This window comes from Phaenicophaeus curvirostris, chromosome 16 (assembly GCF_032191515.1).
Source record: "Phaenicophaeus curvirostris isolate KB17595 chromosome 16, BPBGC_Pcur_1.0, whole genome shotgun sequence".
NCBI lineage: Eukaryota > Metazoa > Chordata > Aves > Cuculiformes > Cuculidae > Phaenicophaeus > Phaenicophaeus curvirostris.
In genome coordinates this window covers 1,635,069-1,659,356 of record NC_091407.1, presented here as the reverse complement: position 1 = coordinate 1,659,356, position 24,288 = coordinate 1,635,069, and the positions used below count along the sequence as shown (strand labels likewise).

The window sequence follows — 24,288 nt, the reverse complement described above, 5'->3', positions numbered from 1 at the left end:
TATTATTTCTAGAATTATTTCAGCTCTGCTCCTCAGTCTGTCTTCCCATTCTGCAAATCCCCGCTTCCTGCTAGCGGTTCGAGGCACTAAATTTGGCACCAGGTACACTCCGTTTACTAGAGCTGGGACTGATCCTGCCATCCCAACGCTGCCACACATGTGCTGGCAGGATTTCAGCAGGACCTTCAGGAGCCTTCAGAGAGGCTCTGCTTCTGCACATCTTACCCCACACCACCCAGTTTGGGGTGTTTGGCATGATGTATTAGTGTGGATCTCCAGGAATAACTTATTGGTGCTGCATACTATGAGACAGGGCACATATCCAAGTAGTTGTGCATTTTAATTAGATAAAGCAAGTGCTAAAAAATGCTTTGAAGCTCTAGATGTAATTCAGTAGCATTGGCTCCCAATATAATTGGATTTTTTTGCTGCCACCTGCTCACTCATACACAAGCTATTTGACCATCCCTATCACAACAGGAGGCTTAAAAAAAAATAAATAAAATCTTGTATTCTGATGTAATTCAGTTCCTCCTCCTCGAAAAAGAAGGAACCCAAACTAAACAAATTCACAACTTGGCTTTTGTGGTATAGTGGGACATAAAAAATCATCAACTGGCAGCAAAACTACTAAGCAAAAGTAATTTAGGAGACGCAGAAGTGTGAAAGACAAGAAACATCTCACAGATTGTGAAATGGCATGTTTATTTAAAAAACAGACCGGGGAAAGTAAGAAATATTGGCAGAGCATAGCAGTAACCACCGAGAGGCTCCGTGGCTGTCATCAGTTGCCATCGACTCGGAGTCCCAGAGAGAAGAGCAAGTGCCCCACAGCCCTCAGGCACCAAGCACCTAAACAGCAGCAACTAAATCAGCATGTAGGGTGATTTTCCTTCTCGTAAATAATACTTTAAGCATCCTCAGGAAGAGGAGGAGGCAAAGGTGGAAAGGGAAATAGAGACAGGAGAAAAAAGCCCAAAGAGATTTGTTGCAAAAATAGGTATATACTTCACTATCTGAAAAGGTAGGATGAGTAACGCTTGCACCTCAAGTACAGACAGGTACAAGATTTCAGCACAGGATAATCAGGAACCATGGAGCTCTCCAGTGACAGCAAGGTCTCCAATTATTATTGCAGCAGCTGCTACAGATGCCTCTGTGTGGCTATGGACTACCAGGAACCCATCCTTCTCACAGCTTAAAAGCTAAAATCCCTCAAAGGTTATTTTTAATTGTAGCTAAGGACAGATACTACTTTTTAAGGCAAGGAGCTCTTTTCAGTTCATCATCTGAATTTATTTCAGCTCATCTCCTGCTATGCAGCAGGAGTCACCCATCCGAAATCAATGGAAAATCGACAGTGTAAAATTAGTATCAAAAAGAGAATTAGCATGTCTTGAGCCAAATTGTGCTCAATTTGCTCATGTTCCAGCTCTGAAGAATTCTTGATCTATATAAATGCAGATTAACTCCGAGCTTCCTTAACAATCCTGTTTTAGGTAAGAGAATCAAACACAACCAAGCTACAATTTCCTTTAAGGATAATTTCTTTTCTAATATCTCTATTTTGACATTAAAAGAATGATGAGAAATCTCTTCATATTAGTACCCAAGACAGCACTGCTAGAAAGCAGTGTTTATCCATACACACACCACTTATTCTCTCCCTTTCCTCTGTGAGGCCGACAGGGCAGAACTCACCAACTGGCCCCCATACAGGCTAAAGTAGCCTTGAGCACGCTCAGAAGAGTTTGCAGTGGTATATAACTTATTGTGTCCCAAGGCAACATCATGATTATTTAGCTGATTCTCCCCAGGCCTCATTTTACCACTCAGCTGGTTTTGCTATAACCTTGCTTTAAACCCTGTTGTTGAACTGTCTTCATACCTAATCAGTTGGAGTATTTATTTCTAGAGTCGGAAAAATCTTTCTTCCCATATTATAGAATCACAGTAAAATAGAATAGCTTGAGTTGGAAGGGACCCATAAGAACCATTGAGTCCAACTCCCTACTCCCCCCAGAATTACCTAAAACAAAATCACATGACTAGAAGCATCATGCCGCTGCCAAAACGCGTTTACTTCAAAACATCCAGCGTCAGCCTCGTCGTCTATGAAACCAACTGCGGCATGCAGGCTGTGCTGCCTACTCAGGGGGTGCACAGAATTTATTGAGAACACTCAATATTTTTAAGGTTAAGAAGAAACCATTATACTTCCTATCAAAGCTAGGTTACTATTTAACTATCCTAGCTTACTCACATTAAACAACCCCTTCTCTTTTTATGTTTCCATTTGATTTACTGGTACTGCTGGAAGAAGTTTCTAACGTTACCATAAAGTTCCACATTAAAAGAAGAAACCCAGAGAAAATACACCTCTTCAAGAAATGTCCTCAGTAGGAAATCCTTTAGAACACTTTAGAAAATTATTTTAGAACAGGTAAACTAAAAAGAAAATGCGGTGTGTTTACCACCCTGACCTTACTGTCACAGTAAGTACCATCTTCTCCTTTCTGTGTAAAATAATTCTGTGTCTTAGGACCCAATTACTAATTGTTCAACAGGACAATTTTCATGGAGCTAGAGGACAACATCTGAAATAGAACGCCAATTTGCTAGCTACCCTTTAATTAGAACAAAATCACTCTCCAAATCCAAAAGTCAACCAGCATGGAGACAGTTAATGTTACGTTAAATGAAGAAGTATTTAAAAATAACAATTACACCTGACAATATAATTACATTGCCTGAGTGTATAATCCCAAAAGAACACAGAGACCTTTTGCCAAAGGTAATTTAAGTCTTAATATGAAACCCAACGTGTGTTCCTTTTAATTACATATGTGCCTGCTGAGAACATATGATGGAGTCCAAAAAGCTAATTCATTGTCAGCATGACAGCAGCAACTAATATTAAATCTTGCACACCAAGTAAGTTTTCCAGACTACCAATTACAACACAAAAATAGGATGCATTGCAAATGTCGTAATCAGCATGAAAGTAAAATGCGAGCAAAATGTTGCTAAATAGAGCTCAGCTCTGAGCCAGCAGTGGGTATAGGAAATCCCCAAACAATTCACCCTTTCTCTTCAAAAGCAGCAGCATCCGGCTGGTCTAACGCTGACCCCACATGCTGTTTTCACTGTCTTGCACTGGGTTGATCCTCACCACCTCTGTCAATATGTGGAGCTAGTGTTGTCTATAAACCACATTTGTTAGTTAAAGCGCACATCTCAATGGTTAAATTCTCTTCAGCAACATATAAAGCAGATTTTTTTTTTCCCCCTTTTATAATTAGCCTTAAATTTTTTGCATTTCGAAGAGATTTCTCAGTGGTTTTGTGTTGTCCTCTTGTGAGTCCCCAACTTGTTTCTGGCACTGAAATAATGTTAACCCACACCAACAAGCTAACACACATCTTGATTTACTTTTCAATATGGACATATTCATGCATCAATCAGTGTTTTCTAAAGAAAGTGCCTGGAGCATGAAGAGGATAACCCAGAGCCAAGGCACGCCAATAAGCTAACCCTGGGGAAACAAGACATAAACACAATTTTGAAGGCAGCAGAGACCCAGCAAATACTTCTAACTGCATCTTTACCTGCCCTTTTGTTGCCTTGCTGATATATTATTAATTAATAACTTCCCAACAGAGCATTTTAAATAACAGCTGAATTTCTTTATGGATGATTAAGAAGCATAAAAGTATGTCTGCATGTTCAAAGCAATAAACGAGCCAGGTAGGGAGCCTGAACTACTGGGGAAACTGCTCTTTGAAGCCTGAAGATTTAGGGATGCTAAATGCCTACTGTGTGGCATTATGCAATTGCCAGTCTAGCTGAATACAAGTCATCTGAAGAAATGTAGGATTTTCTGCATTTTGCCTCAGCACAGGCAAATGCTGTTTGAAAGGAAGACGATGGCATTTTAGAAAAAATGCAAGGTTGGTTCGGTTCACTGCTTTATCCAAATGAAGCTATGCTAATTTAGGCCAGCTAACAATTATCATTTTCAGTTCTCAACTATGATAATGAAAATTGTCAAATCACAATTATTTCTACTCAAGATTTATGCAAATTATGAAATATGTTTCACCAGATTTGAAATGTATTATTAAGCGATAAGGCAAGATTTTCACATTTTGCTTAAATACTGGACACACTCAAAGTTTTGAAGGTTTATTTAGGGCAGCTTTACACTACTGGAGATGGATAGTTTTAAATACACGTTGAAACGAATCTGGAATGCTTGAAGATGAAAACTCATTTGGAGATCTGTTTATCCATCTCCACCTCAAAAAATCAAAAAGCCTCCTACTATTCAAAGAAAATTCCACCATTAGTATTCAACGATATCACCGCCTTTAAGATGGAAAAGAACTTGCAGCTCCTATTCACTCTTCACTATGTTTAGTTACCATCTGAATAAGGATTTCATTTTTTAGCCTATTGACTGTACTTAATATTTCTTTCTAGTGTTTAAACTGGTATATAGACAGCAAAAGGACAGCTTCAGTTTTGCTTACTGATCTTGCCTTCCAAATAAATAATCCAGGCAGCAGATGAGAAAAAACCCCAAATTACCTTTACTGTTTTCTGGACAATGCAATACAAAATCATTACTATGTATTGAGGCAAACTCTAGGCAAGAGGACATATGTGAGAGGACAAGCAGAGCAGAGCACAAGTACGCCAAAGCTTCATACTAGGTGGGCTGTGTCGATGGCCATTTGCACGAGATCAGTCTTATGCGCTAGCTCCGAGGCAGATATAAAAATACCATCCCGTGGTTTTGTTTCCAGCTCTTCCAAGGCCGTATGTTTCTATTCCACTGATCCACCACGTACATTCTAGACTCTGAGCACAATCAGTCACAGGTAGGCTTAGTCATCAAGAGGAGATGCTCGATACATCTTTACAGACAGAGTAATTGTGGCCCTTCTCTTTGTCTCCAAGAATGAGCCACCCCACAGACTTCTAGAAGGATTTGTGTGTGCCCTCTAGGACAGCCAGCATGTGAATGCCAACTCAGGTTGTTCTGCTCAGTCCCAGTTAAAATTTTGACTTATCTTTCAAAGCAAACATAATTTGCTCTCAATTCCCCAGACAAACTGCTACTGTACTTTTTCATTGTAATATTTCTTTCTGTCTCCTAATCTTAATTCTTCTGGTTTATGGCTCAGTCCTTCTACAGGGATTCATAGCAAATGGAAAGAATAATATCTTTCCTACTTTCAGATATTAAGATGGATCATTATTCCTCCTGATATGTTAGAAGATATTTATCAGTTCGAGTTATGAGGCCTTTCTGACTGTGAAGATTTAAACATCGATTTAATGCCAACTTAAAGACTCCTAAAAGTGTAGGAGATTGCATTAGATAAATAATTTAACAATAAAAGGTATATCAGGGCAGACAATATTGCAGCTTTCCACCAATCAATCACCATTTTCCATGTTTATCCAATTTTCATCTCAAGGCTCTGTACATCAAATTGCCCACACATATACTACACGATTCAAATAAACTTCATCATTGAATAAAATTGCACAAGCATTAGAATTCCCTAATATCAAGATAGCTGACATTATGTTAAATATTGGCTTCAATTCTGCAGGGTAATAAATTCTGACCTAAATCCAATCTTTCATGGATAGCTGATTCATAATGAAAAATTACTGTTTTGTCATGTTACCTTAGGAAATTTACTGTGGAAAATACAGCACCAGGCAGTCTTTGAAATATATGATAATTAAAATCACAGTTTCCTTCCTAGGCACCCTGAAACAAAGGGAACAGGCTTGTTTTGGTGCAAAGATAGCAGATGCTCACAGCTACCAGATCAAGAGAACAAGTTACTGTTGTGCTTTTCCCAGGTCTCTAGTGCAGAAGCTATCGACTGGCAGACTGAACAACCGACTCTTCTTAAAGTAGCCAGCAACCAGTACCCACCACAGAGCGGTCCCGTACCAGGCTGAAGCTGCTGAACTAAACAGATAAAAACTGAAGGGAAACATCGCAGAAAACTTTTTGTCAGATTTCACATTCGTGCGTTGCTGTGGTGTGAAGGCGATCAAGAGAGAAGAAAATGTGAACTTGTGCTAACTGTAGCCTTTTAATTGTAAATGATGGAGCTGAATCTAATGGTATTTCTCATTAGATAATGAAAGACCCAGATGTTGAAGCCTCCTTGTAGTATTCAAGCAACCAAGAACATAACTTTCTTGGACAGAAAGAATGACTTTGGGATAAATCCTCAGACCTGTTCACAAACGTACATACAGCCTAGTGACATTCTTTCAGAGGACCCACACCTAATCCTGTGTGAAAAAGAAGGTACAAATGGGTAAGACATATATTGCAGTAAATTCTTCCTTTAAACATCCCTTTTCCTCCCTACTATTCAGTAAATTGCCCAGAATGAATCACAGCCCACAAATAGATGGAGAACATGAAAATGTATGTTTCTGTTTAGTCACGCTACTGTCAAGCTCAATGATATTACGCAGCACAGTAACGCACCGCACACATAGAAGCCCTCAGTCTTAAAGCAGCATGGTTTAAAATACTTCACTGCGCGGAAATATCCATTGGCTGGATAGAAACCTTCATTTCCAAATATATGTACACTTTCAAAAACCTGCCTGAAAATGGGTGCATTCCCTTTAACCATATACTTAATCCTATAACAAATTCCGTAAGCAGTTAAGGTGTCTGTTTCTAGAAGCCACAAAAGAGGAAAATTCTTTGCTCCAGCTCAGGAGGAGGAAATTAAATGTCAAGATTTTTCCCCTTAACTATTTTAAAAGTAACACAGTCTGGGCCAGTGACTTCAAATCAAACTGTGCAGCCTCAAGCCACAGCTAGTGGGGGATTTCTGGGACACAACACTTTCCCATTCTCAAAATAACAGTTCATCAGCTGTGGATTCCTGTGAAAACTCAGCATTATTTTGCTAAGTAAAGGCACTTAGACAAGTGCAATGGTAAGAAAAGTAGAGCTGAATTTCTAGCAAGTCAGCCACAGCAATCCCCTTGTGTCCTGGTGGTGACATTTTAGGTCTAAATCAAAAAACAAATCTGAAAGTGAAGTGTCTTTTCATTAATTACATCCCAATTTTAACTATCTAAACTTGCACATGTGGCCATAATAAAAGGTAATCTGACAATCACTGGAAACATACGTTCATCCCAAAAGCTCATTTTTCTCCTTACTATACCACAGTTTTACTGATTTTCTTAGAGCTGGTTCTGCTCTACACAAGTAAGGGAAGAGGAAAGACACACCACTTAGTTCATAAATTCATTTTGCCTAAAATGCAAGTACTGAATCTTGAAACGGCGCTTTGTAATGAAAGTAGTGCTGGAAACATGGTTTCCAGAACAGAATATTATCTCTGTACACGGTGTAATTACATCTTAGTGTTCTGCAGAATACCAGCGTATGGCTTAAATGCTATTAATTGTAAGCAGTTTTGTTCCACAGGATGTTGTTCGCTGATAACTACTCAATTAGGGTTATTTTGCAATTAGTCTACTCACAGTAAATTTATTGCAACTGGAGTCATCTGTGGTGCAGCAAATTAAAATGCTGTCTGGGCTGCACGTGCAGTGGCTCTTACGTGCTTCTTAAACCTTGTATAGCTCATGACAGTAATTTTGTCACACTGACAGAGCAAATGTACAGAAAAGCAACATCAGCCAATGTCATTGGTAATCCTGAAATCAGAAGAAAAAGACAAATTTGGGGTACAATAACCTTTATATCAAACCCACTGAGTCTAAAAAAGCACTGCCTAAAACGTGAGAGTTAAGCAAGCCACACATTTATATGTCACTGTGCACACACACGCATATTGAGCACATGAAATTCCGTATTTGCTTAGTTACAGCTCTCATTTTTTTAAAATTATAGAGAGGATGCTCTCATTTCACAGAAAAGGTCACCAGGCACTGGCACAGGCTGCCCATGGAGGTGGATGAGTCCCCATCCCTGGAGGTGTTCAAAAGACAGGTAGGTGAGGTGCTCGGGGACATGGTTTAGGGGCAGATAGGAACAGTTGGACTTGACGATCTGAGAGGTCTTTTCCAACCTAGTGATTCTATGATTTCCATACCTTGAAGAAGTGTTCTGCTCCACCCCATAAGTATTTGGTATCTTCGTGGCTTACCCTCTCCTTTTCTCCAAATCACACCTCTTTCTGTTGAGTGCTTTGAATTAGTCCGATAAAATATTACAGACATACACACAAATAATAGCAGACTGCATTATTCAGCAAGCAGAGTCCAGAGCCCCTTCCTCTCAGTTTAGAAACCTAAAGAAAGCTGTGCTTTCTAAAATGAAATGGAAAATTTTCTTCTCAGCAGCCTATAAGAAGCTGAAATCTCTTACTTCAATGTGCCAGAGCTGCATTATCAATAAGCAACCAGGAAGAAAGCAGTCAAATCTGCAAAGAACTCTTTTGGTGCTGATGAATGATGTGGAATGAGGGCAGCTTGATTATTCTGCTACTTTATTTATGCATTGGGTTTACCCTACAAGGATGAAAGTAGCAGAAAACCTGTTTGATTTACAGGCTAAGAAAAGACAACAGAACAGCCAAAGGGAAATAAATCAGGCTAACTTGATGCTCTCTGCTTTTTTAGGGACTTTTTGCAGAACCACATCTTAGAAAACGCCCCTCAAAACCCTCTTCTTATGTACTTCTGGTCTATCTGGGGCAAGTATAAATCCAGTTGGGTAATTAATGACACAGATTAGGCCACGGTCTCCCCTGGGGCTACTGCAGCCCGGAGAAGCTGGGCCAGAGAGGGACTGATGCAGTTACCACTTGGCACCATGTCTGCAACGACTCACGGACCCGGTGCCAATGACTGAGGAACCACACTGCACACCCAGAGAACTTGCCGGGCAAGGGATCCAGGGCTTCAAACTACCACGATCCACACAGGAGTGAAGAACAGATAATTCAGGGACTGAATTCAGCCAGTGGGCAAGAACTGGGCTTGCTTTTCCCATTGCAGAAGGAACACTGCAGGCAGAAGACAACTTCAATATGCCTGCTGAAATGTGTAATTATGCAATTATAATTGCACTGCTGCCCAACGATCCGGGCAGCAACAGTCAGGGTGACACTGGCCATCCTAAACTGTACTCCTGCCCATGGTACAAAGGGATTCTGTTGGGGAAAACGCAGCACATATTGGGTTACTTGTGCTTTCTCAAAGAGGATTTTATCCAGGTATAGAGTGAAGCTTATTTCAAAGTCAGTAATTCACACTGAAGCTTCTGCTTCTCCCTGATACATCCACACAAGAGGAAGGTCATGTATGATGGCAGACAAGGAAGGGAGGCCAGGTCCACCAGCACCTTTGGTGAGCAGAAGCAAGTCTGGCACTCTGGGGGAATCAGTGTCTCTAGTTCTGCCTGGACAGGACCAGGCTGGAGATACATGGAAATAATGCCTGCATGTCAAACAGGGACTAAACACGATGCTCTTGGTTCTAACAATTCTTTCTTTTATACACATACACTGAAGATAGTCATATTCGACTTCTTTTGCCTTTGGAAACAATAAAATACTTAGAAGAAAAAAGAAACAGCTTGTAAGACTCTGTTCCCATTGATAACCACCCAAGTGAGCACATCACTTAACACGTATGACAATCCAGCTGGATGGAGTCGTGTCCATGATTGATAGCTACACTTAGCACTTAGCAGTTTTGACCAGCTGAGACAGGATCCAAGGGGATTAAATGCTGGATGACATCTCAATGGAAACCATAGCACTGAGAAGACATTTATATGTTGGGATAATGGATGAATGTGCTGCTTCAATGAATAAATATTTACTCTTCACAGCTCTACTGAAAACAGACAGGAAGAGTTTTTTCAAACAAACTGAAGAGAATAGCACTCACATGCTTAATACATACTCAGTCCCCCAATGTCCAACTTTTGCTAACAGTACAGAGCTTTTTTGACACACAACGCAGCAAGACCTCCACCCAGACCTTCCCCTACTAGTGATGCTAACAACAAGGTGTCCTCAAAAGCCAATGACCAGACTTTCATAAGCATCTCTTAACCAAGTTCGACTCCCTCAATGGACCTTGGGAGTTGATGAAGACACCTTTGCTGAGAGACGAAACCAGTCTGCGAGTGAACAACAGCATTATTTATGTTCTATATAACATAACTGACTCTCCTGTCATTAGAGGAGAGGATACTAAAGACATGCTTATCACAGTAGATTCCACCAGTGGTACCCAAATGGGACCTCGGGGGTACCTGGGGGGTACTCACAGATACTCAGCCTGCCACCGATGTCCGAGTTTGCTCAGTTCTGCCTTCTCTCCTAATCTTTCATCTTCCCTTCAACTTGTGCCACCTTTTCTGTCCCTCTCCCTGCTTCCCACTGAACACCAAGTCTTTTGCCTGCTCCATTAATTCCTTATCTCCAACGTTCATGCACCCTGGTTAATGATTTTGAGTATTACCATAACGAGAGAGAAAAAAACACCAAGAACCAGACATGGTAAAACCAAAGCAAACCAAAAGAAATAGTCACAGATGCATGGAGGTGAAAAATGGGGTGCTCAGACTGTTCTTCCTGTAAATTAGAAGTCTAAGCTTCCTTTTACAGAGATATGCTCTTGTTTGGAGTCATCCTCTGGGATACCTTTTTCTTTCCACGGCACAGGGAGCTAAGCCTCCTAATTTAGGCAACAGCCATGTGAATTGTCCTCCCTCCCGCACTGAAACCACCCAACAGTGACCACTGCCGTGTGATGGTGCAATAAACAGGTAAAGCCACAGGGGTTGGAGCATAGACCTAAATATTCCTAGTGAGAGAAACTGAACAGCCCCCGATCCCCGTGGCTCACCATGTTTGCTGAACCAAGACTTATTCTCTTGTTTGTCAAAATCCCCCTGCACTTTCAGCTTGGACAAAGACATCGGCATATCCTTATGTATGATTCTATGTATGGGCTGAAGTGCCACTTACAGGATGGGGATTTTGAACTGCTGTATAAACAAGTGCTGCTGCAGATAATGCCATTCATTGATCAATATCTACTTTGATCAGCTGATCAATAGTTTAAAAAAAAAAAAAAACCCTAAAAAACCCAAACAAAAGCATTTCATTGTATGCGAAGCTTAGAGCTAATGGTGGCACACGAAGCACTCTTCTTGAAAAGTAGGAAAAGGTCAGCCTATACATGCAAACCCACAGGAAGATGAGAGGTATCTCATGTATCTGACTGCACGGAGAAACTAAAAGACACAAATCAAAGCCTGGCTCACACTAGCAGAGATAACCAACTCCCCTGGGGAAATTGCTTTTGCTGATTGAAGTACATTAAAAATACAAGTGAACCACAAAGCCAGATTTTTTCCCCCCTTATGCTTTTGGAACTTTTTTTATTACACTTCTGATAATTATCTGGCTTACCAAAATGCTCAGCAGTCCTGGTTACCTGGACTCTGCTGTGCCAGAAAAATGGCCACATATGGCCATGGCAGCAATTCCACTCGTTTACTGGCTAGCGTGAGGCACCAAAATTCACCATGGCTGTTCCCCAAGCCCAAAAAAGCACACAGCTCCTGTACACAGTAACAAGGCTTTTTACCTGTGTCTGTAGATTAAGAACTAAAAGTAACAGGACTAGCAGCAGACTACCTAGATGACACAGTGTAATAAAAGTCTGCTGGAAGTAAAGTGAAAAAAAAATCAACAGGAATCCACCGAGGATCTTGTGACATCCATATAACTCCTTGTTTGAAACACCCTCAAACTCTCCCTTCTTTTCAGACTAAATACATGATACATTCCTGCAATAAAGCCATTTTGTCCTGTCATCAAAAGGCCATTTCAGTCACATAGAAACCTTCTCCCAAGACACTGAGTTACTTCTCCTTCACCATCTACCAACTTACCCTCCAGCGTACAGAAACGCGTCACCTTCTCCGGCATCAGCTTCCCAAGCTTGTGCTGACAATACACGTCTGCGATCTCCTGCTGACACTGCTTGGATTTGGCGCGGGACATGGCTGAGATTGCCTCCTTGCCCGTCACTTCACACTTCGGTGGTTGGTCGTATCTCAGTTCAGGGGAGCTGTTTCCACTTTTTTTTAAATGATGCTGTCTGGGAGACCAGTGAATCTCCTTCACGTTGGTGGTGGTGGAGCTGCTGCTGTTTTTTCTGGGGTGATCACTGAATTGCACCACCTCATTGGAGTTCTTCCCCAGCAGTAAGTTTTCCTTCATTTTATCCTCTTCCAGTTTCTTTCTCAAGTGCTCCTTTTGCTTGCTAAGGGTTTTTTTCACCAGCTCAGACTGGTGTTTTTGCCTCTGAGTCCTGGGAGCAAAGTTACTGTTATCAATATTTTCAAAGTCCTTGGGGACTGAATTTTCATTATTGCTGTCTGTTCGCATTTTCTCTTTCGGTCGGTGGGAAAAATAGCCATCCTATAAACAGGGAGAAAAATTATACTCATCTTACTAAAAATAGTCATATTCCATACATTATAAGCATTACACGAAAACATACATCGACTGCAATCCAACATACTGCAAAAAATCCCCACTAGGGCTCATAAGAGAGAGAGAGAGCGAGCTGAGTCCGTGCAGACAAGCACCCGCTGCACCTGCTCATCCCGGAGCCAGAGTCCAGCCCTCATCTCAGATGGAGCAGGGAGGTATTAAACAGGTTTGTGAGTGATTGTTAACTAGAGACTTCACCCTGACACCATTATAACTCAATGACAAAACTGCCATGGGTTTCAATGGAGTGAGAAGAGGTTGTCCAATGCTCTCCTTCACTCCTTGTATTAACGACTGCAGTTTGATAGCCACGAACTGCCCCGTTCCTCTACAGAAAGCACCACACAACTTTATAGCCCAAGCTTTCTATCAGTCAAGTAACTTTGCTACAAACCAAACCCTTCCTGACTTTGGGGGTTTTTGAGTTTCTACACAATAAAACTTTGGAGAAGTGTTTCCCACAGGGTGCACTTCAGGCCTGCTGCAGACGGGCAGCTGTGGCAGCAACAGGCCCGGTGCGAGACAGCGAGCAGCTACAGATGCTCAGGCTTGCCAGGAGGCTCAGGCAGCAGCTCTGAACCACCACCTTCCTCTTCTCCAGATCAGGCACTCTGATAACTCCACAGACCATAATATTGCAACCTTTAAAATATATCATATATAGGGAAAGAAACAGACCATGTAAAGTATTTGTCTAATGGAGAACAACACACTAGAAAACCTATGACAGACTGGAACAAAACCAAGAGGCACTAATACATGCCTGTTACTGCCCAATGGGAGCCTCTCATGACAGCCAGGGGCAGCTTTCAGTCTGCAGGAATTAGTCCTCAGGCTAGTGGGGGACAATTTTTAAATGTTTGTCTGTCATGTTTTCTTTCCACTAGTGAAAGATCTAACATGGAAAAATCAGAGGATAGTAAATGACCACATCCATTAACAATGACTGATAGGAGCCACTCTTAGTACCCATGAGACACATTTTTATTCAAAACATTTTACCAGCATTAGCTAATTGTTTCTCACACCCCTTCTACCAGGAGCTGTTTAACAGTCAGGTTTTGTAGAGCAAGGAGGGGGGAGATAATGACTTCCAAGACCATGCAGAGAGTCAGCATCACTTTGACCTCTGCAGCTCGGCAATGAGAAATGTTTGAATAGTTTATTCATTAGAAGATGTGGTTCTGTGAATGACTGAAGTGATTCACTCTCCATGAATATTTTGGCTTATAAGAAGCTTTAGCTATGAGACACAGAGGAATGCAAAGTTGTTTATTTTAAAAAAAAGTCCACACCAGCTCAATCCCAAACAAAATATTTATAGTTTGGAGAGAATGTGTCTTTTTAAAAAAAAAAATCTAATTTTTAAGAGACACGACATCAAATTCTTTTTTTCTGTCTTTTTCTTTTAAGGAGAAAAAAAAATAGTTCTTTAATAGACTCATAGAATCATTTAGGTTGAAAGAGACCCTTAAGATGGCCAAGTCCAACTGTAAACCTAACATTGCCAACCCTGCCACTAAACCATGCCCCTAAACACCACATCTACACATTTTTTGAATGTCTCCATGGATGGTGACTCAAGCACTGACGCGGGCAGCTTGTGCCAGTGCTTGCAACCCTTTTGGTGAAGAAGTTTTTCCGAACTCTTTAAGCTAAAACAAACCCATATCTAAAATTCTAAGCTGTACAGCAAGTTGATAAAGGGGAAAGGAAGGAAGAGGAGATATTCACTGCCTACTTACTGCTCTTTTTACCTAGTAATTCATATTACTCACAAACGAGACACCGGCCTGAACCAGAGCGACAAGCACACTCACTCTCATCTCCTGAGGAGGCCACTGCCCTCCTGCTCCATCCAAACCTCTCTGTAGCTTGAAAAAACCTCAAAGGATGAGGTTCAGGCCTGTTCCTGTTTCAAACAGCATCTGATGGGACATTATGTGAAATTTCAGTTGGGATTTTCGCTCTCCATATTATCACCTCCAGCCCATGAAGCCAGTCAAGACGTACAGCTCTGAGTATTTAAGCAGAACATTCCCACACAGCTGATCTCCTATGCTCGCAGAGAGCAGTAGAAAGCCATGAAGAAACCTCAGGAGAAAAAAGTAAAGTAAACAGCAGATTTACTGGTGTGAAGTTCACCTCTTTAAACTGTTTTCCTCCTTCAAGTGCTTTGCTCCCCTCTGGGAAATGCTCTTCCAAGGCTACATGCTGGAATTTTAAGAGACAAATGAATTTTAAATTCTTCAAAGGCAGACACAAAACTAAGCTTGGCTGTAACTCTACCCTGCCCGCAAGGACAGCAAAGACCACAAAACCTCCCCTCCACAGAGGACACGCGGCGTCTGCAGAGACCTCTCTCTGGGAGGAGCAAGACTAAAACAGAGCACAGTCTGTAGAACAACTGTCCCAGCCAAGCGCTACAGATATACATTGAAAAACAAGGATGTGCGACAAATCCCCGTTGGACAGTCAAATTCCATCCTCATGAGATCCCACACCTGTTGATGCAAGTGTTGAATGCCACAAACCCAGAAACCTCCATCTACCTTCAGTCTGCGCTTCTCTCTCAATGACTTCCATCAAAGCAGACTGTGATTTTTACAGTATAACAATTTCAAGATAGGATCCATATGTGACAGCAGGACGTACACGTTTGCAGTGCAGGGGAAATGAAGCTCAGCACTCAGAGCTTTAAAAAGCAGCAGCTGCCGACAGTAAATTGTGTTCATTTGTGAACTTCATGAGTAGAAACAAAAGCAGCACATCTGGTTTTCAGCTGACTACAGGAGGATGGGTTTTACTTGCTCTGCAATATTTGATTTTTACACTGCTGGATTAATTGAAGAATTTGCTGGGGAGGGACTCTTCATCAGGGAGTGCAGGGGTAGGTTGAGGGGGAAAGGTTTTAAGCTGAAAGAGGGGAGATTGAGATTAGACCTGTGGGGGTGGGCAGGCACTGACACAGGTCGCCCAGAGCAGTGGTGGCTGCCCCATCCCTGGAAGGATTCAAGGGCAGGTTGGATGGGGTTTGGAGCACCCTGATCCAGCGGAAAGTGTCCTTTCAATCATTCTATGAGTCTTTATTTGCTATGGATGTCTAAAGACATTCAAGGCAGGACAAAGCCATACTAGAGAAAGATGATCTTGACATCAGGCATTTCTAGTTCTGAGAGTACCATGGGACGTACATCAGCAGGTTTGCCATTTCAAACAATCTTTTTCAACCTTTGTCTAGCTATTCACTAGTAGCACCTTCTTATCTCTTTTCCCGCTTGCAGATTAAATACACTGAAAAAAATGGAAGGTTATACCAGGACCAAATTAGAAGCAGAGTCTATTAATATAGCCTGTATGTATCCACAGTCAGAGATGAAAGCAGTATTTTCAAACCAGCACCTGACACTGCTATTTTTTGTTGTTATATAGACTTCATCTCATCCACAGAATATACACAAAAAGTTATTACAGAAGGCACCATTTTGGCCTTTGCAATAGAGTAATTTTCTTCAGAACAAACATAGATCAGAAGAGGTTCTGTCCAAAGCCAGCTCATCTGGGAGGCTACCCTGTAAAAATTACCCAATATTTCAGGTCTCAAACACAACGCACACTGGCCAAGAGCATGTATTCCAACTGCGCTTCCATTACCTTCCTGTTAAAGCACTCCCCTTCTGTGTGATCTTACACATGCTTCTCTGGCATCCCTGCAGTGACATGGCCTCCCCTCAGGTCCAACAGTGAAAATCGTGCCCCCCTCCCACAGGCAGTCGAGTTTGTAGCTCCGAAATGACCCACTCCTGCTCCTGACACCAATGAAAGCCATTCCACTCTCACAGAGAAGCTCAGGATCAGGTCAAAGTATTCTTCTCTGTATTTTAAAAGCCAACTCAGTTTATAGGCTTTATAAAGAAACCTTTGGAGGCTTTTCATTGCTTTGTAGCACGGTATTTCAAAGCTCAGCTGTGACACTGGATATCTATCGAAACCACAGGCCTAAGAGAAGCATTTCCAGAAACAGACATTTTCAGTCCTAACTCTATCTGGTTCTCAGAAGATACATACAGAGGTTAACTGCCAAGTAGTCAACGTAAGAGTCCTGGCAGGGAGAGTTTCAACGACTGTGGGGCCTCTTCTGAGTGTACTGCAATTCAGTAATAACAAGCAAATACTCCCAAACTGGGAAGGAACAGTCTGTACCCAGGAGTGTGCATGAGGTCACTGCCAATTACATACTGATTGCCATTGATGCTAAAAATAATAATAGAACATTAATGCAGAAATAACATTTTAAGCTCTGAGCCACTGCATGTAACGAGAGAGTTTGAATTCTGCGCCGAATGCTGCTCCTGGTTGAACGCGTGCGCTTTAATTTTCCAGGCTCCAACTTCCGTGTGGTTGATTAAAATCCGTCACACACGACGTATGTTTGGTGTATTCACCACCACACGCACGGTGATTGAGGGTCTGGGCTCAAGTACTGGGAACTTGACTGAATTCCAAGCCCCGTCTATCCCAGCAGAGGAAGCCCAGGTTCCCGCAGAGACAGAGATAAAGCCTTTGCGATCTACTGAGCAACAACAAAACACACAGACCTTCCCCTAAATACAAAGTACTGGACACATTGGCCTTAAGGGCCAAGTATAAATCAAACTCCTCTTTGAGAAAAAAGGAGATTTTTTTTCTTCCTGTCACAGTATAAAGTCCATAACAATTACTGATCACACATGGAAACAGGCAGTCTCTGAGCATTCACGCAGTATCACGCACATCTGAGACAAAATGAGCGCCTGGAGCTGGTGCAGACAATCGTCACCTTGCTGGGACAAGCTGCAGGCTCCAAACCAGCTCACAGCTCCGAGAAGTAGTGAACAGCTTTAAAATTTGCATCATACATCAGAGCCTTGAAGAGACCTGGTCAGTTTTTACGAGACCATCTACTTTGCCTGTCCTGTGAGCAAGAAGAATTGAAACAGCACTGTAAGAAGATAATTAAAACAAGCTTCTGTTCAGTATTAATTACAGCTCTGTGACATATTATTTTGTAATGCCTGTTAATTATTCAATAATGATAGCTTCCAATTGCCAGAGGAGTCAAAGGATGGCACCCCTACAAGCAAGGGTGGCTCCTGGATTAAATCCTTTATTTTCTGATCTAACCTTTGCATATTTGAGGGCTGTTTCTTAGTTGAAATCAAAACCTTTTACCCCCAGCATAAGTACAAACATTACACTATGGTCTTCAGTACAAGAGCAGAAATTATAAACACTCTTCATGCTCCAGTGGGCTTAAAAATCTGATTTCATCCCCTTTTTTGAAACAGCTGGGCACTCGTCTCCCTGGGCACACAGCCAAAGAAACATCTTCAGACCACCCGCTCCACAAGCAGACGCAGGCTGCCAAGCCAAGGAGCACAGCAACTTTAGCCCCACAGCAGATCCCCAGTGCAGTCACAGGAAGCAGCTTAGCTCCTTTGTCTTTTTCTGCAACAGTCTAAGAAAAAACATCCTTCTCAAACACTGTAAAGTAAAACCACAGAGCATTTGCCTAGAATTATCCAAACGCTCACTCTTCTGCTAGATGCATGCAGGATGGTCACCACCAGAATTACAACAAATAATACTTAAAAAAAAAAAAAGTCACAGCAAAGAATTGCTGAGCAAGGCAGAAGAAGCAGTTAGGAACCTCCCTCCCTTCCCACTGTCAGACCAAGCGAGCCCATTCCCTGAGATGATGAAGCGTGTAGGGTTGACGCTGCTGGCTCTGCAGGAGCTTTGGGCACCTCACTTGTGTGCTACAAGCCCACTGTGGTCCAGAGGCCGAGCATCACAGCAGATATTGTCTGCTCACAACTGCACAGATTTGAATATCTTTCAGACGCTTGTTTCGATGGCTCAGGCTCAAAACACCACAGGGTCAAGAAAGCTGTTTTCCCAGTTAGGGTAGGACCCTGCCGTTACACAAAACCAACTCTGGGGAGAGCACCCACCCTACTCTTGCTCGTCCTACCATATCCACGTGTTTCAAACTACAAAACAACCTCCGCGCTGAAGTCACGGTGCAACTGCAGGGACACAGACATCCTGCCACACCATCGACACAAAGACAAAATTGAGATCTTAAGTCGAAGACATGGCTGATATGCCACAAGATCCTTGGAAAGCTAGTACTTTTGGCAGGTTTGGACAAATGGACAGCCAAAGACAGCAGATGGAGGAAAGACAGCAGATGTTAATGTAGTTGAATTTTTCCACATGTTTTGCCATTTTGCTGTAATAAGTACATTGTACTTTAATTGTTTGTGGCTGAAAACTTGTGAGAAACACTTTGTGAGAAATATATTGTTACTTTATGCCTGATGTTAAAGAGGGAAATAACAAAAGGTGAAAAGAAATTTATTGACTTTAAACTTGCAAGCTGGTAAAGAGGAAAGATGTAATTGTTTCAAATACAGTCCTTTCTGTTATGTAAAAAGATTATGAGAAAAAGGGATCATTTGGGTTAAAAGGGGGATTCCAAGACTTCAAAAAGCGACTCCTAACAAATACCGCTAGCCCAAATGTTTATACTTGCATTTCAAGGCCGCAGAGTAACAGATGGAACGTCACAAGCGCACAGGGGACCCCGCACTGCAACATCTGCATTGGGAAGTGATTGTTTGGAGGATTATTTTTCTGTTCCTTTCAAAAAACGTTACCACTGGGTTTTATTTCCATCAACTTTAGCAGCATGTTCCAGCAGACTAGAAACAATCGTAAAAATATCATTAGTAGAAGCTGCTCCCCCCCACCCCTTTTCCATATATAAAATCTGTACATTAAGGAAAGATGTTCTGGTTTGAACTAGAACGAAAACAGCTTCAAAACTTTGGCTGCTCTCCTCAAAACAGTTTTTCTGTTTCTTGCTAACACGTGGCTTACTTTCAGGGGGATTTAGATTAGAGGGTAAAAAAACACTGCACCCCTCAAGAGTCCAAACAGATTTTCACGTCTGCGCCAGCTTAGCACAGTAACTGCATCAACAGCCATGTTGTATTAACGGTAATTTCAAACGTTCATCTGGTTATTAGAAGTTTGGAATACTGCTAGAGGGAGCTGTGAAAGCACATATCCATTGTATTTCAAAAATTGAAAACTCCTCAGGAAACTTCGTACTAACACAGGAGGACTGGAAGACACTACAGACTAGTCAAATTCATTCAGTCTGTAACAGAACTTGATTTATAACTAGTAACTGCCCCCACTTTACGTATATTGTTTCCTTTCAAACGATGCTTGATCTCATTAACAGACTCCAGACTAATGCACACAGCCCTTCTCTTGGCAAAGGTCCCTCCCAGTCCAACTCACAACAGTAACACCAACGCTATCTGAGTTCAGGGAGGCTTTTTTCCTGCATACCCATACACGTATTTTAATGGTTTCCGCCTCTGTTTTGCAGTGCGGTTAGCTCTGCCTGAGCGCAGGCAAGGGAACCCACCCCTGCATGACACAGCTCATTGCTCCATTCCCAGGCAAACCAACCCTCAAATGACTGTTCACTTTGAGCAACTATCTTGGAACATTTACCAGTGATATTAAGTCTCCTGGATTCATTTCAGCTTAACCACATCTTTAAACAGGATTCACCATAAAACTAGCAAAGAGATGAAGGAGTCCTGGCTTGACAGTGCAAAACGTGGTTTCTGAGGAAACTCAGGAAAACCCTGGAGGTTTATTTTCCTACAGTTTCTTCCCAAGAGAAGGTGAATCTTATAAACCTCCCAACGAAGAGTTCAGACATGAAGGAGCTTAAAAACAAGTCAGCACTTTTTCAAGGGGAAGGTAATTTAAATGACTTTTCATCTTGCTGTCTATGACTCTGTGGTCCTTGAACAGGACTCTCACACAGCAGCTGCAAAGACGTGCGGTTTCGCAGAGCTGATGTTCCACAAGTTCTTAACGGGTGTAGGGCTGCTCGTGCTATTTGTGCTCCTGAGGAGGCTTCACCCAGGACGCGGCAGGGCCTGGCACGGCTCCGCACGCGCCTGCACAGGGCTGGGCCTCAGGCTCCCACAGCGCCGGCTTCTGGGCTGTGGGACAGCAGTTCAGCAGGTAAGGTCAAGGGTAGAAGATCTACATTGTTGTTTTTCCTGAGGGTCATTCCAATACTGAAACAAAAATGTGATGTTCTGTGTTTTTAATCGTCAAATGGTACTGCTTCCTATCCGACAACAATGCCCCAGAGAGACCATTTATAAATAACACAGAATAAGTTCAGGAGTAAAGTTCAATCACTTGGAAGTTCAGAACATAGACACAATAACCACACTGAACGCTCATTACCAGACAACCTGTTACTCATTTTTTTCTTACCTCTCCCTCTCAGTAATGCACCACATACAAGATAACACAGCTAATCTGAGCTGAATCCCTCTGCTTTCATCTCTATTTCTTTCATCCAAAATTCAGCCACTATACACTTTATATCTTTCAAAGTAGTCGTAAACACTTGAAATTGCTTCCTGGTGACTTGTTATTAACTAGATTCCAACAAAAATCATCTGGAGGCCTATTCTGACTCCAATCTAAGCAATCACAGGCAGCCAGAGTGAATTGCTGAGACACACAATAGGATCTCTGGCAGCTACAGAAATTAAACATAATTAAAATATGGATTGTAGAAACCAAAGACGCTCTCACATACAAATGAAAACATCCTTGTAAAATACGGTCAGTTTAGCACAAACATGTTCAGCCTTAATTAGGTAGAAAATCTATTTAGATGAATACAATGCAGAGAATAATAACGAACTTCAGGATTACATTTTGTTACTTGGAGAGAAAAAACCAACACAAATAAAAAGCAAGTAATTGGAGCTTATTTAATAGCCTCAGACTATCAGCTTGAACAACTATAATCATTAAAGACCCTGCAGTGATCGTCTACTGATAAATGTTGTTAAATCAGAATTACAATACAACAAGCATGAAGAGAAAAGCCTATTAATATGCAGAGCGGTAAAAGAAATAGATTCACTCACATCTTTTACCTGCCCAGCACCACAAGAAGTCCTTGAACCAAGCAGACGGGGTGAAAGGCCTCTGCATTTCCTCTTGTTTCAGCAGAGAATGAAATACAAACACTTCAATATGTGAGCTCACTGCAGGGTGACTGGAGAGCAACAGGTGTCTAGCAGTGGATACATGGCCACACAAACTTTGGTATCACAGGGTCCAAATGTATTATTCTACATCTACTAATTGAAAGAAACCAAACAGACCCTTTCATGCAAGTGCAGAGCGCTGCTCCTGGACCCTAAAGACTGTGAGGGAGTTGTGGATACCTGCAGTGGTTGCCTGTAGTACAGGCTCAGTGAAGCTAGTACCACTTCTTTCTGGTGAAAGACAAACTCTACTTCTACTGTTTCATTTCTACCCGCGAAGGTTAGTTTACTTCTAACCAACTCATCCCTCCCCTGAACAGGGACGGCAGGGTGGAAAGCCTGCCACTTCTATTCTTCTTTCTCTAAGGACTGTCTCAAGGTCGCTGTCCTCACGAGCTGCTCCAGGGCCACCCCACAGCTTTCCGTGCAGCCCCGTTGTGGCCGTCCCTGCCGTGCAGCGACAAGGCAGGCAGGCACATGTCTCACAGCAGCCCCACACCGGGCAACAGGGGAATTCTCTCTCCTGTCAAAACCACAGACAGTTTGCATCCAATAGCCACATTTTCTGCCCATACGAGCTGCCATGATTTTGATGTGTTCACGGATATGTGCCAGACAGTGCTAGGAGATAATTTAAAATATTATCTTTTCTCTACAAATTGAAAGGTATGGATGTTAAACCTGCAAGGTGCCCTGTCCTCTTGGGCACAGGGCATACTTCCAAACACAGGACAAAGCAACTCAGGAAAAGAGGTTCTTAGATACTAGTTTATATCTTCACAGAAGGTTCTTCTGTAAGATCAGTGAGTTAACAAAACACAACACAAAATAAAATATGAAAAGGCTAGAGGACATTATTAACGTCTCTGGCATTTGTGTCCTTAGCTCCCCTGTCAGCAGTTCAGCTTTCCTGAAATCTCAGCCTGGGACCTGGCCTTGGCGAGGGTTGCTTACGTGGTACGGCATTCTCTGTTCCTGCAAACATGTTCATTAAGACCTATATAAATAAACAGTTTTAACAGTGTGACTTGGGATTAAAAAATACAGAATACAGATTTCTGATACCAAAAATTATGCAGCTTAAGCTCAGAAACTTGTAATTTTTTTTGCTACACTAAAGACCGTGGAGAATACGCGCATTAGTAGAAGCCATCAAAAAGTTTTCCAGGAAGTTGCCCTCCACCCTTACTTGAATGGATGTTCATTTTGCAGACCAAAAGCTTTTTCTGTACTGCTCGAAACACGCTGACTACATCTGAGCCTAACACCAGATCGTGCAGTGCCCTACTTTCCCTAGCCACACTACAGCCTTTCAACTCCTGCTGTCAGAACAGCGATTTGCAGTTACACTGCATTTAACAACGGCCAGATTTCCACAACTCCCCACTTAACAATTATGTCTGAAAGAAGGAATCTCTCCACACACAGTCATTGATCATACCCCAGCACATACACATCCTCAGCTCACAGGACTAGATCAACAGCACAGCATAACGTTAACTCAGGTAGTCACTAGTCATGGAATATGCCATGCAGAAAACTCAAATCACAATGTACTCCATTGTTTTAAGTAACATCATGATGTTAGTGCATCACAGAGATATTTCTTCTAAGGGCAAGCACCAGCCTTGCAACTATGCCAAAGGTTTATTTACAATCAATAGTCTTTCATGTGAACTCAAATAAACTTTATCCGACGGACTTCAAGGGAGTATACCAGCTTCTTCTGAAAGCTTGGGGAAATTCAAGTCCTATTATGTTTTTATATTCTTGGTGGACACATAATTCAATAACTTCTTGCACACAACAAATTTACAGTGTCTTTTTAGACTTTACTGACAGTGAGCTCAGTGTCTTTGCAGGTACAGGCTCAGCATACAATATTGTACAATGGCTGCCAATACACCAGAGCAACATTATTTCCACTTAACAGGAATTAAATGGGGTAGTGGAACTTGCAGGATGAACTTAGTGCCTTTGGCTTTCTAACCAGTCTTTGGCCACATGGATTTTTCTGCTTGACACTGGAGCACCCCAGCTCCTAATAAGCCTTGTGAGGTGGTGAAAGGCACAGACACGTTTCAGTCAGTGCTCTGCCTGCAGTGACAAGCTGTTACGGACTCCACACGTTCAGCAGTTCTGCCTCTCATGGAGCCAATGGGAAATTCAATCGGAGCTTCTCCTCTGTTGTTACGTTTCAAGCCTGGTGTGCATGACACAATCCAGCCTCTTATACACAGGACAGTTCTCTTTTACAAGCATATTTAATAATCCACGGCAATCCTAGTGTACGTACTAGTGTAACACACCTTTTGGAAAGAAAGTTTGTTTTGAAAGTTTTCTGATTGCTGGAACAGTTTCATTTGCAGAGAGGGCACAATGGCAGAGCACACATCATGCTGGGTATATCTTCCAAAGCATCTTTTACTCTACCAACCAATCCAAATACCAAAGCTACACCTGGCAAATGTAATGCTATATTCTTACCAACATAATAATAATGTTTCAGCAGAATAATGTTTTCGTGGGTTTGAAACAAGGAAAATCCCTCTCTAAAATCTTATCTAGGATGCATAAACTGCAAG

General features: G+C 42.0%; 1 protein-coding gene across 2 annotated transcripts in view; it reads right to left on the bottom strand.

The window, feature by feature from the left end:
* XYLT1 (xylosyltransferase 1) overlaps positions 1–24,288 on the bottom strand; it is a 159,007-nt gene that overhangs the window by 66,226 nt on the left and 68,493 nt on the right. For both annotated transcript variants that reach the window (XM_069870335.1, XM_069870336.1), the window contains exon 2: positions 11,948–12,479. In XM_069870335.1, the coding sequence (XP_069726436.1) occupies positions 11,948–12,479 (532 nt within the window). The remainder of the gene's footprint in view (positions 1–11,947; positions 12,480–24,288) is intronic.